At 43.4% G+C, this 17,321-nt stretch overlaps 1 protein-coding gene across 2 annotated transcripts in view; it reads left to right on the top strand.

Annotated features, from left to right (window-relative positions):
* RTKN2 (rhotekin 2) overlaps positions 1–5,943 on the top strand; it is a 37,213-nt gene extending 31,270 nt beyond the window's left edge. For both annotated transcript variants that reach the window (XM_054831998.1, XM_054831997.1), the window contains exon 12: positions 247–5,943. In XM_054831998.1, the coding sequence (XP_054687973.1) occupies positions 247–800 (554 nt within the window). In that variant the 3' untranslated portion in view covers positions 801–5,943. The remainder of the gene's footprint in view (positions 1–246) is intronic.
* The last annotated feature ends 11,378 nt before the right edge of the window (positions 5,944–17,321 follow it).

The following is a 17,321-nucleotide window of genomic DNA, read 5'->3' as shown; positions in this document are numbered from 1 at the left end:
AATGCCTACCCTGTTGTCTCAATGCCAGCTGTCACGGAAACAGTTCCCTCCTGTCACCTCAGTTCTCTCTTTGAAAGCATATGTATTCTCTTCCATTTCATCCATTAATACTCTTAATAGTAGTCCAGATTTCACAAGACATAGTTAATACAGTTTTGTATTCTGAGTAATAATAACAAAATAGGTAGCAGTAAAATCATTGATATTGTTTTAATCTGAGTTAATTTCTGTCCCTTAAAATTACAGGCATTGATTCTCCAGTGAAACATGAGGGCTTAGCTGATATCATACAAAGAAAAATCGAAGAGAGTGATGGTGAGTTCCTGCTCAGCCAGCAAAAAGAGTCTGCATCTTCCTTATGGGCTTCACTCTTTGATGGATCTCATGAGATGGTTGTTCAGAAAAACGTGCATCTAAGCCCGAAAAGAGATACTACAAGTACTAATGACAGCAAAGGAAAGAAAAGAAGAGCTCCGCCTCCTCCTTCTGATAAGTCACCATACAGTGCAAAACCACAGGTGAATACAGAGCAATTGGGCAAGGAAAACTGGGAGAAGCCTGACTGCACATCTACTACTAGTTCTCCCTTTGATTCAAAGTTATCTATGAAAATGCAGCAGTTGCATACGCCCATTGCTGCTCCTCGCAAAATTGGTCCTTGTAGAAAAAGCAATTTAGTTGACCATAGGAATCCCATTTCAGTGGTTAACAAGACTGAGTCTGAAACCAAACCAGTACCAACCCCTAGACAGAAATGCATCACAGAAATGCTAGACCCTAGATCATGGTTGCAGCCCTAGACATCATAATTAGCCTAGAAAAGTCCCTGGAATTTTAAGTTTCTCAGCCTTCTACTATAACTCTTGACTAAAACTAGATTTTAGCATATAGCTTCTAAGTATTGAGGCTAAAGTTTTGTTTTGTTTTTTTTTTTCTTTTAGCCAGGGCACTACTTCTAGCTGCAGTCTCAGCTGTACTCATTATTGCTAACATCTAAATAATTGCACTAGTAATGGGGGCAGTTATCTCTATCTGAAATAACGGTGCTACTTCTGAAAAGAGCGGTTCAGTACTTTCCCCTTGAAAAACCGGCAGTGTTCAGGGTAACTCAGTGACCCTGCAGCAGGGATGTTACCATTGCTTTCCACCAGTCCCCCCGCTTAGTCCATCTGCAGCTCCTCAGACTAGTTCAAGTGCGAATTTCACACACATTCAGCACAGATCTTGCAAAGCTGATTTTCTTGGGCTCCATGCTTGGTTTCACCTAAAATATTCTTATCTCTCTCTATTTGGGAACCACTGCTTGTAAGATAACGTACTATGAAAAGTTATTGTGCTCTTCTGAACAGCTCTGTAAGTCCACGTGAATTTCTGAAGTGGTTCTATCAATTTAGCGTGGGATCTCCTAAGTTCTTGCTGGTGCATCTGCTGTGTGAATGGACCAGGATTATCTGTGTGTAATCAAGAATGTGATCTGTCACTGCTGCTTATTTTGGACTAACATGGACGTTTAAAAGCAGTCCTGTGTATGAAGAGCTACTCAGGATTTCATTTTTATAGTTGTTTTTTCTGACAAACGGGGCTCTGTAGCATAGTCTCTCCTTCGTGGAGCCTCTTGGCTCTTCCTGGTAGGTAGCTGGTTTGTAAATGTGGCGGTGTTACTGGTAAACAAATACGGTTTTCTCACCTCTCGTTCTTTCTGAAATAGCAGAGAGTAAGTACTTCAGGTAAAAATATTGAACTTTGATATTCTTCCATCAGACTGTTCACCATTTCTTTAAGAAGGATGGGTTATTAGGGTTCCTGTAGCACCTGCAAAACATCTATTGCATATGGAATCCACAGCTTAAATATCCAGCCCTTTCCTTGGATGATGCGTTTATTTCAGATGCTGGAACCTATCCAAGAGCAAAGGTCTGCTTGCAGATCTCCCTCTAGAGCTTTGGCATTCAGACCTGTGGCGAGAGAGTCGTATCAAGCAACTGTATACCTACAGTTCAATAATTTTTTTTTTTTTTCCTAAAGTGCAGGTGGCTTTGGGAGCTTTACCATTTCTCCAGAAGATATTGTGTGCATGGTTGGTTTGTTTTATCTAGTTTTTGTCTTCTGCTAAGCTCTTGGCTGCATAGCTGTAAAGGTATCTGCTGAATTCCCTCAGTAGTTCCTTGGCTATTTGGGATGGGGCTTGAGAAGCAGGTTTCATTTACAACTCCTTTTGCAGGATTAGAGCCCTTCGTTTCTAGAATGTCCTTGTTCATTCTTTGTTTAATCACATTCCATTTTCCCTCTGAAACAACCATAATCATTCTTACAATAAATCATGCTGTTACTTAAGTGGATGGTTTGTGAATGGTTTATAAATAGGAACAGAAAAACTGAAGAATAACTGCATGATTATGTAAATCAGACACAGTCGACTAAGTGGACTGTGCAACTCTGAACGAGAAATAGGAAAAATAAACGGGGGAGGGGGGGAAGCATATTTTCCAAAATGCAGCTGCAGACTATTTAGCTTTAAATCTAGCCTTAAATGTTACTGTGCTCTGGAAAGAAAGAATACCTTTCTCTTGGTAACCTCCTTCCATTTTGTTGTTATATTTCAAAATAAATCTCATAAATACATAAGGCAAGGAGGCACCATAATGAGGATTTATTTTTAAATTCAACAGGCCATTGAATTTCAACGAGCAGTTTCTCTATTAAATTCAGTGGCTTTGTTTTGAACTGAACATACATATTTTAGGAAGGCATTTAATATTAATTTAAAGTCTTCAAGTGATGAGAATTCACTCATACCTCCTGTTGCAATAGTTAATTACCCCAGGTACATTTTTCACTTGATTTTCTATTTGCATTTCTAGCTCCACCTTAAGTTATTTTGGTCTTTTTATGCATTTGATTGCTTATATTGATCTCGGTAGTATCAGCTTTTCTAATTGCTTGTGTGTAGTTATAAATCATGATTATGTCCCTTTTAACCTTTTCTCTGATGAGATGTACTGAATTCCTTAACTTTCTTATGGCAATGAACGTTATCCAAGACTAATTAATCTTCCTGTTCTTCTCTGTACTTCTCACATATTGAAATATTTTGAAGTGTGACATCTGAATTAGATACCACATGTCAATAGTGATCCATCAGGACTATATAGAGACATAACGTGATCCTCTTACTCTGATTAATATCTCCCTCCCCTCTTTCCTCAAAAATTGTATTATCCTTTTTTGTGGAAGCATTGCCTTGGATGCTGACTTTTATGGCTCAAGTCCTCTTCAGAGTCCTTTTTTAAGAATGCAGTACATCATCCTCTTATTATCCTACCTTATTTTTTTTTAGAAATATACTCTGTATTTTACCAGCATTAAAATACTGCTCATGAAGTGATCCAGATTGCTCTGTAAAGTGACCTGTCCTCATTCTTTACTACTCCAGCAGTCTGCATGTCCTTTGCAAATTTATTGCAAGTGATTTTTACTGTTTCTTCCAGATCATTGATTTTTAAAATTGAATGCAAGGCAAGGTTTGTAGAGAGAGGTGATAAGTTTTTATTACATCAGTGACATAGGTAGGGGGGTGGGGAAAAGCAAACAGACAGGCCATAGAATTCCATATTCTTTTTTGTCAGTGCCTTTAAAAATTGAGTGAAATTGAATATACTTCTTGCCGATTCCCTACTAATTTTGAAATTAGTTTTCAGTCTTCAACATAACATTCTATATTGATTTGATCTAGTACTGATATTTTAACGAACATTACATGTTGGTCTGGCTTTCAGTAGGTGACTTAGGGTTCTTAGGGGTAACACCTCAGTGCAGGTGTCCTTGCAAGCCAAGCTTGCTGTATCAGAGTAAAATGCAACCTGTTGTTCAAGACCTATTCTCCATGAAGCTGTGCTGATTGACGTTTTATATCTATCCTTAACTTAGACTCAAATGAGCCAGTTCCCTATATTGTCCTGATCACCACTATGCAAACTAGTGATGCCCTTAATTACCCTGCTCATCCTGCTTCAGAGCAACAGTGTTGTTCTTACGGGCCTGCGAAACATCATGGCAGCGTTGAGACGTGTTTAACTAATTGCACATTCAGGCTCCTACAGCTGGAAAGGCTTCTGCTACTGAATGTAGTTTCTGTTATTTTAAACAACCACTATATAATCCCTATTATGAAGCATCAGTTGACTTCATGTTTTAGTATTTATTGTTACTGACTTAGTCTTTGGGTTTTTCTTCCCCTTCTGTATTGCCATTTATTATTGCCTTCATATCCCTTCTGTTAAGCAAGTTGGTTTAGCTGATAAGAACTGCAGGTTACCAGCAAACGTTGATCTTAGCTATACAGTAAAGTCAGTTGTAGGAAATATATTTGTACACGGCTTTTGTCTATGCAAGAGAACATAAATATTAGTAATAAACGCAGCACAATTTTAGGAGTACAGTCAGAAGATATATCTGTGAGGAAAATGGACTTTTTTTTGCTTTTCTGTATAGTGACAGATTGTAATACTTTATTACTGATCCTGGTCCCTTATCATTGCTTAGGCTTGTTCAGAAATTAGAACTCTTTCTTTGTTTTTTTCCCTCAAATTTTCCTGACTATAAGGAGGATGAATATTCAAAACAGGAATTAAGACCAATAAATTGCTTGTACGGGAGCACTCTAGTAGAAGGAAGCCAGCTACGTCACAGTGCGGTACAGTGATGTTGTAGACTTTGCACTGATTCACTCCTCAAGTTTTTAAGGACGGTTTTAAGGACGTGGCGGTGGCTGAAGCCCGTCTGTTGGTAGCGCGAGGGGCTGGGGAGCTGCTAGCCTTCCTCCTTCAAAGGGGAGGTGAGGGGGAGTTGAGAGGCGGAGAGGTAGAAGGCAGCCTGTTCCTTATGGGATGTAGTGGAAACTGTTTAACTGCTGCTTCTGAGCACTAACAGAGAAGGTACTCATTAAGCCATCTTATCAGTTGCATTCAATCATGAGGGTGCTTTAATTGCATGACTCCAAATATCAGTGATCAAAAAGCAAGAGTCAGTTGATTAGCATCTATAAACAATGCCGAAATAGGAAATATTTCACAAAGACACAGATGGTATAGCCAGCCTCCTGCTGGCATGAGGCTTGGAAGACAGCAGGAGTCCTGAGGCTTCTCCCAGCCCTTGTGCCCCACTGCCCCTTGTGCACGTTTGCACACATAAGTCGGGGTGCTGCTGCCTGGCAGTGGAGTCTGTGGGAAAACAGCATTTGTTCAGAGACACTGCACCCAGAACAAACGGCTCAAACTACCCAGCGTAGCACGGGGAAGGCACTGGTGGCATCTGCTACTGCTGAATGATACGGGGGATTAGGTACTGCTCTGAGGAATTTCAGGCCCACTCCAAAAACTGTACCTGCTTGTTTGCTGCTGGAATGAATTAATTGGTGCTTAAAAGCAGAATTAAGTAGTGGGATTGATGTCTTTAAGTGAGGTGGAGACAATAGTCAACCTGCACTCTTCTGCTAGGAGGTACAACTTGAAAGCTATTGCTAGTCCAAACTTGAATATAAATTTCACAGCACATGAACAACTTTTGAAATATTGACTGAATAAAGACTTATTTTAGTAACTTTTTATATTATACCTCATGTCTTCAGGTGTTCATTTGGTCTTGGAATGGTAGACAGTACCTTTTGTGATGTTAAAGACATTAGTTTAAAATGTTTACATTTTTACTAGTATTGGGATATTTTCTTTTCCTATGGTGATTATATTAATAGTTATTTTACAGTGGCTTGTACATATTTGGAAATACTGTCCTAGTGTTCAGAGTTAATTTGTAGTTAATGTAGATTGCCTTAATAGAAGAATGCAGATGTGGACACTAACGTATTGTGAAATGTTAGAAGAGAAATCTTCTTTTGCTGCTAACATATTGTATTTCTGTTAAAATAGAAAGTGAAATTAAAAATGTTTCTTGAGTGAAAGGGTTTTGGTGTGATTTTTCTTCAGTCTCGAACTACATGAAGCTTTACTCCAGTTTATAAACCACGGGTGCTGGCTGCTGTAAAATCAGAGAACTTATGGGTGGCTACTTTTCTACTGGGCCTGCTGAATGTACGTATCCCTCTAGGCTCGTCCTGACAACAGCAAGCAGTATTGGCCTCCATTTTCTAAGCTGGAGGAAGGGAGAAAAAACCATTAGGCAGCCAGCGTTGATTGCTCAGCTTGCTGTATCCAGTAGATCTCTGTGTGAATACATAAAGTTTGAAATGTTACCTGAGATGCACCTTGTTTCCAAAAACGTGCCTAAACGTTTTGGTTTTGGTGCCATCTTACTTCTCTCATAGTCTTGCAAGAAAACATGTTGTGAAGCAGACTTACATCATTCTGTCCACTTTGTAGGATGACTTCCTAAATGAGCCACTGACACTACTAGTATCCTCCGTTAATTTTTTTCTTTCATGGGCAGCCTTCTGCTGACGGGAAGCTCCTGCTCACCTCACCGCCTAGAGCAGTAAAAGTGTTCTTTTGGCCCAACTACCGTAAAAGAATTGTAATAAACGTAGAGGGAATTGTTAAACATTTTAATTTTTGAATATTTGACTGATTTAACAGTCCATGAAAAAACAGTGTGATTGACAATTGCAAGGCAAGCCAATGCAGCCCAGTGATTTAATGCAAATCCTGCTGCAGCTGAAGTTGCTGCAGTTTGCTTTAAGGGATCATAGTAGAGTGAGATACCATGATTTCCTCTTATAACCATTAGCAAATGGTTACACTGTAATCTTTCCATATGTGTATTATATATTCACAGAGAAATCTGTTTGAGAGACATCAAAATAAATTGCTTTTTATGGGGAAAAAACAATCTTTCAAGATTTTGATGTCAAGATAGCTTACTAAATGTTCTTTATGTACCTCCCCAAAGGGAGAAAAATTATAGTAACTAGTGAAGCGTCTTTTATTCTGTTAAGGCTTTTCTTCACATTTCTATAAATTTCTTCTAAAATAGTTACAAAAATGTAATTTATAATATACATTGTCTCACTGGAGGGTTTTTTTCTGGATATTGTCCAGTGTCACCTGTGTGAGAAGGTGCTACAGGAGCACCTGCAGAAGGAAGCTGTGGAGCTGTTTCATACGCAGACAGCTTCCGAGCCCTGAGTAATTACAGGCTCTTTTATATGCAGACGTGGGAAGCCTTTTATCCTGTCAAAGTTTCACTGCACGTCTGTGTCTGGACATGAATTCAGAGTGGCAGTTAAAAGTAAAAAATTGTATTTTTTAGCTTACTTAAATTTTGGCATCATTGTTGCCTTGTAGAACTTGCAGCTTGATGATATGCCACAAGAGTTCTTTCCAAACTTTAAAACTTATATATTTTCTTTTGCTCAGAAGGAAAGAGTGAGTAATTGTCCATCACCTTTTTTTTTTTTTTTGTCACTGGCTATAAAGGTGGTACCAAAATACAAATATCTTTGCCTAAGTTTTTTCACCCTAAAGACAAATGGTCCCAGCTTTTCCATCCTTCTTTGGATTATGTTTTCCATTTTCTAATTAGCGTCTATTTCAAAATCCCACATGTATTTTGATGATATTTTTCTTGAGCTGGATGCCCAGAGCTGAACACACCCTTCTAGCTCAGGGGTACTCGTAATTTACAAGACCTTAACACGTTCATTAGTATTGTCTCCATTTTTGCTGTTCATTCTGCATCAGCTAAAAACCCAAAAATGTTTCCATCACTCTATGGCCAGCGTGGTCTGTGCTTAAATAAAGGCGCACCTTAGGAAAGAAAAGATCCTAGCGCTGCTATGGAGACTCAACGTCTGACTTACAAATGTCTCAATAGCAGGAAAAACGTTGTAGGTGCATAGCTGGCAGAGGTAACCTGCTTTGTCCACGCAACATTTGTTTTTCAGATGGCAGCAATTGCTTCACTCCCTTTGGGTTTGAGTGATCGTTACTCGTGTCGCTACACGAGGGTTGAGAGCTTTTAAAATAAACTGAGAGCAATTTCCCTGACCTGCTCATGGTGTGGATGTCAGCCAGGGTCGCAGCTGTTGAAGCACTGAGCTGCCAGGTTCTCACCGTGTATTTGGCTTGTGGGGAAATCAAGGACCTCTGGCACCTCTGCCTTTCTTTCTCCTGAATCCAGAGCACGAGGCTGCTGCTCTCACTGACGTAGCTTTATCTCATGGCATGGGCCGTTTGAAATGGTGTGAAGAAACTTTGCTCAAAGTTAGGAGAGTCTCACTTAAATTTTATTAAGTGAATGGAAAGCTTTTTATTAAGGACAAATCCTAATAATGGTATTCCACACACTGCTCCAGGTCAGGTTGGATTTACTATACCACACCTTTAATATATCAGAATTCTTAATTATTTTAATAAGAGTTCATTTGTCTGTCTAATAATCCATCATATTTTACTCATGACCTTGTTAGAAAGTTTCTTGCATTTTTGCTTGATTATTATCCTTCAGTAAAGAATGGTTTGCTGTCTCAGGACTAGCTCGGGTTTATCCCAGCTCATGCAATAGCCAGTTAAGCCTACAGACCGATGCATGCTTTTCCATTTATCCAGTTAAAATAATTGTATAATTCCTTGGCAAGTAAAGGTAGTGATTTCTAAGCATTAATGTGTAACCCGCTATTTACATTTTTCATAAGGATAAACCAGAACGTATCGGCCTTCTGCTGCTCTACAGCTTGCTAGAGTGATTAATACCAACTTCAGCAACAATTTCTTTACTTGCCTTTTTCTACATATTTCCTATAGCAGGGCAAATTCTGTCAACCATACCTGCAAAAAAAAAAAAAAAAAAAAGGAAAAGATAGAGCCAATTATTTAGTTCGGCTCCATCTGTCTCTTATTGAAGCATTAAAGAGAACCAAGGGGTTACTGCAGAAGCAATTATTTGAATCAGGGTACATGGATACAAGTGTATAAATTCAGTTCGGGCTCTCCCCTATGTTAAGCAAAAGTCAACGCAAGGGCTGCGGCTTCTCCTCGCCTATAAATAGGGACAGGAGTGACAGTTGTTTCCATCCCACTTTTTGAGGCACTAGTCCTTAGTGCTGCTGGATTTGGCAAAACAGTGCAACGTTTTGTGACCGTGACCTAAATACCGTCATCCTCACAGCTCTTCTGAACTGGGGGCGTGCAGGAAAGGGAAAAGAATTCAAGTTCTCCCCGTTTCTAGAGAGATGATGCTAACAAAGGTATTTTTAATGCACGAACAGGGCAGTTTTGAACAGCTGACTGTGTTAGGAGTTTCGTGTGATCCAGGGACGCTCCATTAGGACGTTTTCTGCGATGCCACCTGACGTTATCACCTTCAGCCTGCTGGGCAACTTTTTCAGCTTTTTATAGTGACAAGGTATTCAGAGATTATATTGTTTAGTCCTCCGCTTCTCTTTCAAAGTTCCTTACAACAGAGGGTTTTGAACCTTTAAGCTCTCCTTCCCTTTCAGTGTCACTGTAGGAATTAGTCTTATCTGGCAGGAATGTCTTTCCTCTCGGCTGGCTTGCAAAGCACGCCAGGTACAGCAGTTGAAAGAAGGAAGCATGGTCTTGTGTTTGGCCAGCGCGTTGCAGGCCGTGACTTGTCGATGGAGCAGAGTTTGGGACTGTCTCATGTGAGACACTGTGATCCTCCTCGTGCTGCTGAAGGAGCAGCAGCCATGCCAGTAAACGCCCCACGGACAAAAGTGCTGGTGAGAGATTAGAAACTCCTTTCCAACCGATGCCTCCAGTACCTGCATCACCTGCAGCAGTGATCCCACAGCATACCGCAGTGCTCTAGTCCCAGTGAAGCACCAATACGCACACTTGAGATGCAGATGCTCCTGACGTTGCCCTGGATGCACAGCAGAGAGCGAACGGTGCCGGTATTGCTGCCTTTCCCCAGTGCCCGGCTCCGAGACGCTTTTGCCCAGCCAGGTCCAGAACCGAGATGCCCACATGTCTGAGCTCTTTTATCCTGCTCCACTGGAATCACAGTAGCTCCCTTTGGGAGAAAGTCTTAAATATACATCATTTATAATCATTTATAATCATTAAGCCTCACAATAGCCCCGGGTTAATTATTTGTATGGCAAGAGAAGTCAGCCACAGAGGTTACATGTATGAAATATCCATGTGTCAGCCTCTATAGACCTGACCGTGCTCAGTTTTATTTGCCCTTTTAGCAGTGTCCCGATCATATAATCAAATTGTCTGTGTAAGTTCTGGTTTTGGTAAACTAAAGCTTAAAAGAACAAACAAGCAAATGAGCTTTTCCACAGCCGCTGCCTCTGCTGCAGTCTGGCGTTTCAAGGTGCGATCCTCATCGAGCATTCCCCGGAGCAGGGCTGCAGCTTACCCAGCCTGAGTCCCTTCTGGCACTCTCATTCATGTATTCTGTCAAACAACATTTTCTTTGACTTTTTTTTTTTTAAATAAAGATCTTCTTGACTGAGAGCTTCAAAGCAATTAATTCAGTGCTCCGTGATTGCAGCTGCTGAATAACTGTTTGTTAGAGTATTTTCTTTCCCAGGCAAGAGATGTAAAATAGTTGCTCCCCTCAATAAACAAGTTGTCAAATGTGATTAGGTAATGGACCTGTAATCATGCAATAGCATAAAGGTAAGGATTTGATAAGTGCAATGTAAAAATGCATCTTTAAATTAAAGCTATAGGGGAAGATTTTTCCCATAGGAAATCTTGCTATCGATGCTGAAATAGACTATTTACCATTCATAATGATTAACTGAAGAGCATTAATTGAAGAAAACAAGAGATTAGTCATCAAGCATTTCAAATTAAAGATGCATTGATTGTTTGAGTTACTTTCAGGAGATCCCTGGCTGGGAGATCAGGTTAGTGCCCAGGTCCCTGTGCCTGAGCCAGCCTTCCCATGTAAACTGATATACAGAAGTAAAAGCCTGTTAAAATTAAAGTAAAAAATGTACTGGCCAATATAAAGCTCCAAGAGCCTGAACTGTGCCCCTGCGTTCCCAGTCACCAGCCCTGTAACTCGCCGTACTGCTCTTGGTCAGATGTGTGTTAAGCGGAAACAGAGCACTCAAGCTCATCGGTTCGTGGGGGAGAGGGAACGTCTCATTTATTTTGGCGAGTAAATGCTAGATTCCAAGCTAAATGCAATTGCAGCAAATGCATATTACAGCTCAAAAAAGCTAATTAGCTTGTTTCCGTCTCTAAAAAATAAATCTACCTTTCTGCCAGCCGTTTAGAAGAAACCTCAGACCATCCTGCAGTGGCATCTGTGGAAAGCCAAAGCCCTGGGCAAAGGAATTTTGCAAGGCTGGGGTTTTTTCCCCCCTCACTTGGGAAACGTACATTCAATGGTATCATTTCCTAAAGAGTTTTCCTTGCCAGAAAAAGAAAACACTTTTTTTTTTTTCTCTTTTTTGTTAAAAGCTGTATCTATTATAGAAATTTAATTCTCCATTTGGGAATTACAAGCAGTAATACAATAATAATAGTTGTTGGTTACCACACGCTAATTTCAAACTATTCCAGGCAGCTGCCTTCTACTTTCTGTGCAATCTCTCAGCATTAGGCTCCACTATAAAATGAAATTACTCTAAACTGTCTGTCAAATTTGACTATTCTTTTAAAATCATTTAGCTGTTACTTATATAATAGCAAATGGGGTAATTTAATTACTAAGTCACATATGAAAAATAAGACTTCGGCTTGCAACCTTCCCTGCCTGTCCTCATGTCCCTGAGGTGCACGTCCCCCGAAGGCAGTAATTTCGGACTGGGCTGGCACAATCCCAGCCCTGAGAGCTACGGTGGGCAGGGGGGTAGCAGGGTCCTTGCCCCTCAGGGGTGCCCTGCTGGCACGAGGGACGATGGCGCTGGGTTTCTGTGGGACCCAAGTTTGATGTTCCTTCCTTGATGTTTTTCACAAGACGAGCATTTGACTGGGACTGCAGGCAACCAGGTACGTGCTAGTAAAGCAGGTTTGTAAGTACAACTATTTGCTAAGAATATTCCTCTTTGCCAATCCTGGATCCTAACACTGAGGCAGCTGGCTTAAAAAAAGTAATGGACTATTATTTGTGCTGACATTTTGGCTATTCGGTCCAGCAGGTCACACTTGGGGGGGGGGGGGGGCGGGGGCGGGCTTTTCTCCTCCAAGGCTCTTTTATAATGATAGTTGAGACATGTTTTTAGCCACAACCCCACAAGTTGCCCATTTAAAGCAAAAACCTGCTGTGCTTCAGTATTGGCACGCTTGCAGCTTTACCCCATGGTTTTTCTCCAGCACCCCTCCAGCCACGTCTCCCCTGTAGCTTACTTCAGGGCCAGTCCCACTCATCTTCTCTCTCATGGCTGGCTCCCAGCATCACAACGGGATCCTCTGAGCCCTGCTTCCTCCCACCCCACCTCTGCTTTTCCTGTGTGGTATCTAAGGACAGCAGTTACCTAAGAGAGTGTTTCTAGGTACTGGACCTTCTAAAAGTGAGCAGGTTAGCCAAAGGGTAGATCATACACATAAAAATACGGTTAATTGCAGGATTCCAGCAGCCGGAGTATGATGTAGATGGCCAAATGTCACGCTGCTCGCAATGGTACCCCCCAAGCTGGTGAGACCGAGGTTAGGACCTGGTTACTCCTTCGGATAGCTGCATTGCTCACAAAGAGCATCCGGGTTTTCCTTGAAGGCTACACACTGGATGGAGTGCCTGCATCCCTTCCTTGCCCACACGTTGCTTGAGAGCCATCCTCGCCCTCGTTAGTATGCAGCTGGTGCAGTTCACTGGCTCTGCCAAGCAGAGCTTTTTAATTCTCCCTTGCTGGAGAGAGGAAACTTCTGAACAAGAGAATGATTAATGGGGGGGGGGGGGGAGCAAACAAAATTAAAAAAGGGATAATAAAAACCCTCAATGAAAGTGAAATGATCAAGATTTATGAGAATTCTATGAATCCCTCACGCTGGTTCAAAGCAGGATTGCCTAAGTTGCAGCACACCGCACTCGGCACATCTATTAATGAGAACGGCCGTGTTTATGCTTTCATTTACACCGCCTTCATGCCCGGAGGCTCCAAGTACGAGGCCTGTTCACACACGCAAGGAAAAAAACAGAAAGCCAGACCTGAGTAACTCAGGAGCAGCTGGAAGGTTTCTGGCTGTGAAGGGTGGGTCCCGCCTGCAGCACAGCTTAAAGGGACCAGGCAGGACAGCAGCTCCCGGCACGGGGACAGCTGGGGACACACGCACACACACGTAGCAGGGCACTTCATTGAAATCTGGTTTCTCACGACTCCATGAAGCATGTTATTTGGATAAATCCAAGTTTCCCTGGGAAGGCTAACCAGCTTGCATTCAGCAGTGTTCACTGTAGCCCTGGAGAGATTTGTCAGGTGCTTGTTTGCCTTCCGTCACCTTCACAGCTTTGATGCAAGTCGATGAATTGTTGCTGGCAAGGTTTCTCACCATGGCTGTGGACACGCAGTCTTTCCATGCTCCTACAACAGTAAACACAAGCTAAACTGCACTAAAGGTTCCTCCAAGCTGCTTGAAATTAGAAATCATTGGAGCACATCTACTTTAGCAGGTCTCTTTTTTCAGGAGAGTCCAGCAGAGGAAAAGTGCCTGGATGAGCTGTGAGACATTTGCAATGAATTGTCTTCATACAAAATACTGAACTTGAATAATAGCCATCCACCTGTCGTGACAGTGTTTCAGTAGTAGCAGGTGTTTGAGCATTTTTCTTCTAATTGCTCGACTTTGCTCTGCACCCCTTGTGCATCCCTTCACCACCAAACCCCGTCCCTTCACCACCAACCCCCCCCGCCCCATCACTGTGGGAGGACAAGGGTGTCAGCACCAGGCTAACATGGATGGACGGGCTGGGGTAAGTCAGGTTATTACCCTCTCTCATTACAAAGCACAGCTCTTACATGATGATCTTTGTAGGCAGCACAAGCTCATGTTTCTTCAGGGTGGAGCACAGAAGCTCTCACGCATGATATGCTACAGGATAAGTGACAGAAGAGTTGGTTGTAATCGGTAGAGATGACACCTGAGTGCAGAAATGTCAGCCCTTGCAGCCAGTGGTCACACCTGAACTCCTCGGAAAGGCTGAGGTTTGCAGCATTGTCGCTTTCCTCAGTGCAACTATCTAAGGGCTGCAAACCTTTCTGAACAGGTGCAAAAGCTAGATCGAAATGTTGCAGGTTAGTATGACCTAAACCAGAGTGTTCAAGAAACTGCCGCTCTGGTGTACAGGATGTAATTCAGGGGCTGTGAAGAGAAGGGGTGGAGGAACAGAGATTGCATCCATACTTATTCCAGATAATATCATACCATTAACTTGAAGCTGAAATTTTGACGTCTTTGTGCGCACAGACATATGTGCATACATGTGCGTGTGTAAGGTTTGACAGCATCAGCACCAAGCGGGAGCTGGGACAGCCGGGGCTCGTGGGGTGCAGGCTGCCCTGCAGCCCAGTCCCAGCCCCTGTAAAAAACACGACACCCAACTTCTGCATCTTCCCATTGCTTCTCAGCTAGATGAATCCAAGAAATGACACATTATGTCTTTTCCCTCTTCCTGCTTTCTCAATTGGATAAGGAAAATAAAATGACACGAGCAAGATTTTTCCAATTCTTGTGACCATCTATGTCAAAGCTGAGGGCTGCTCACCTGGTGAAGACAGCCATGTCGCTGAAGCAATTCTCACTTGGCTGTGGGCCGCTCTTGCTAATTTGCCGGCTGCATTTTCTCTGCTGGTCGAGGTGAGGCAACGTCCACATGCTGCAGCAGGGTGCCATGCGTTGGTGCCCTGTTCAGCTCCAGATGACCTGGGACATGGCGATAGCTACAGCCCTGCGGAGCCACCAGCCTGGGCAGGAGAAGCAGCGTAACCCTCACGGCATCATATATTGTGTTGTTCCAGCAAATACAGCTTGCTTTCGGGACTACCTAGTTAATGCAGCTGATTCAGAGTTACGCTGCGCAGCTCAGTTACCCAAGGGGATGGTCCAGAGAGGGCTCAGTGCTGGCGCCCAGGGCAGGGGCCAGGGTGTGGGTGCAGCCCTGTGCTGCAGAGCAAGCGGCACACAGCCCTTGGCCCTGGCTGCTCCCACGGGGCAAAGCTGCTCCGGGCACTCTCAGAGCAACAGGTACCGGTCTGTCTGCTCTGAGGAGAGATGTTCATCCACAAAAAAAGGCAAACTATCCTTTGACAGTAAATAAGAAGTGAGATTAAAACAAAAAGTGATGTGGCAGACAAGAAAGAAAAATAATAGAGGAAAAGGAAGCCCTCAGAAAGGGGAAAATTGGAGAGCGTGCATTTTTTGGCAGACAGAACGATCAGCCAGGATAGAAGACCTGGGGAAAAGTGGCTTCGGCTTCAAAGACCGCGAGGCAGTGCGTGTCTGCCTGGGGAAGGCACAGAGGGTACAAGGAAACCATCGCCGCCCGTGGCACCCAGCCAAGTTATTTTCCATTGCTGAAGTATTCCGGCACAATTTATTACTTTGACCTTGCTGCCTGTACTCTTGGTCCTCCCCCACTTTCTCAGGGTCTGGAGGCTACCAGTGGTTTGCTGTGCCTGCTTAGGCCATGGGTATCTCTGGGGAAGCTTTTGGTCATCCTATTGCCTCTAAAGCATATGCACAGCCACACCACCCTGGATTTCTAGTCCAAGTATCCTTGTTGCTTTATTTGAAGTATCCAGTGTGCAGCTGTAATTCCTTTTGTCTGATCCATATGGAGATGTAGCCTAATTCTAATAGCGTAGAGCTCCTTCTGCCCTCTCTGGGATTTTCATTATATAGCCTTATAAAGGCTTGTCCAAAAAGCCAAAGCTGGACAGAGTTGGGAACTGCTGTTCCCTATTGTGCTAGTTTCAATTCTTTGATTTCCTCTGAATGGAGGAGGACCGATAATCGATAGGTGCTGCAGGCAAGCCGTTTAGTGGGACTCCCTCTGAACTTGGATAAATCATTTGACCTCCTTCTGCCTCCATCAATCCCATTGCAAAAGTAGCTTAATGCTGGCTCTAAATGAAGAACAGATGCTCCTGAGGAGAGCTATCATGCACCAGTGGAGAGAGAAAGGGATTAAACAACCACACACACACACACTCTCCAACTGCAGCCAGCAGAACATACAACCGGTGGCTCCACTCTTGAAGTTGTTCCTCCATCTCCATCAGCAGCTGAAAGCAGAAGATGCAGGGGAAGATGGAGGGACTGTCGGGGGAACGGCTGATTTCTCAGAGCTCCCCCGCTGTGCCGGAAAGCCGGCAGCTCAGGGGTCAGAGACTAAGGGGGGGGTCAGGGTCTGCCTCTGTGAGGGGCAGTGGTACTCTGAGGGGTGAAACCTGAACGCCTTTCATGCCACATTTTAAGTTACTGGGACCAAAATCCCCTTCCCGTTGATGTACGTAACACCTTAATGAATTGACACCCCTGTTTTCCCATTCCTGATGGCAAAGCAGACGGATGCTCAGCCACAGGATGCTTCAGCAGCCTTTTGTGGTTTTGCTGTGAAGGGGGCACGTTTTGTAAGTATTAAAAGATGAAGTGTTTGACAAAACACTTCACAAACTCTTTCTCCAAAAGATTTCTCGCACTCTTTGAAGGCAGGCTGCCGGACAGCCCGCACGGCCACCCCGTGGCCACCTGGCTCCCAGGCCACCCACGAGGCAGGTGCTCCCCAGGCGTGTCCCTGCAGCATTCTGGAGAACCCGCTTGCTTTGGCGGCGGCCGGGAGGCCGCTGCCCGTGCTCTCATGGGGACTGGCAGGTCTCACCTGCCCCTCTGTGCACAAGCTGTCTCAGCCTGCCGCTGCTTCAGGCACACATTGCACCTGAGTGTTATTTGCTCCTTTGCGGGAACCTTATGCAGCTCAAAACCCCACACTGTGGGGTTTTTGGGTTTTTTTGGTTTTTTTTTCCCCTCTATTTAAGCTTCGTTCTGAGTATTAAATGCTGTAAGATAAAAGAGCAATACACAAGCACAAGAGGTGATCTAAACCAAACTATGCTCCTAGGAAGGGAGATACCCGACATTTACTTCTGAAAATTAACATTTCCAGCCTAGCTGAGGCAGAAGCTCAGGAACCATCTAGCAAGCTTCAGCAAGGCTCGGGGACACACCGGAAAGCTTCAGCCAGGACGGCTGGCTGCAGCAGAGCACCTGTCTGCTTACTGCCCTTAGACCAAGGCCTTCACGGACAATGCCGAAACAACTTTTTAGAACAACTATGGAAAGAGGAACATACTTTTAACGACAGGCAATCGAGCCCAGCCTTCTAGGAGCCCATCGAGGCGTTGGAAATATTTGGGAGATTCTGGTGAAAGTCTGGGAATGATGGGATTT

The sequence above is a fragment of the Grus americana genome, chromosome 7 (assembly GCF_028858705.1).
Source record: "Grus americana isolate bGruAme1 chromosome 7, bGruAme1.mat, whole genome shotgun sequence".
Taxonomy (NCBI): Eukaryota; Metazoa; Chordata; class Aves; order Gruiformes; family Gruidae; genus Grus; species Grus americana.
This window is presented reverse-complemented; position numbering and strand designations above follow the sequence as displayed.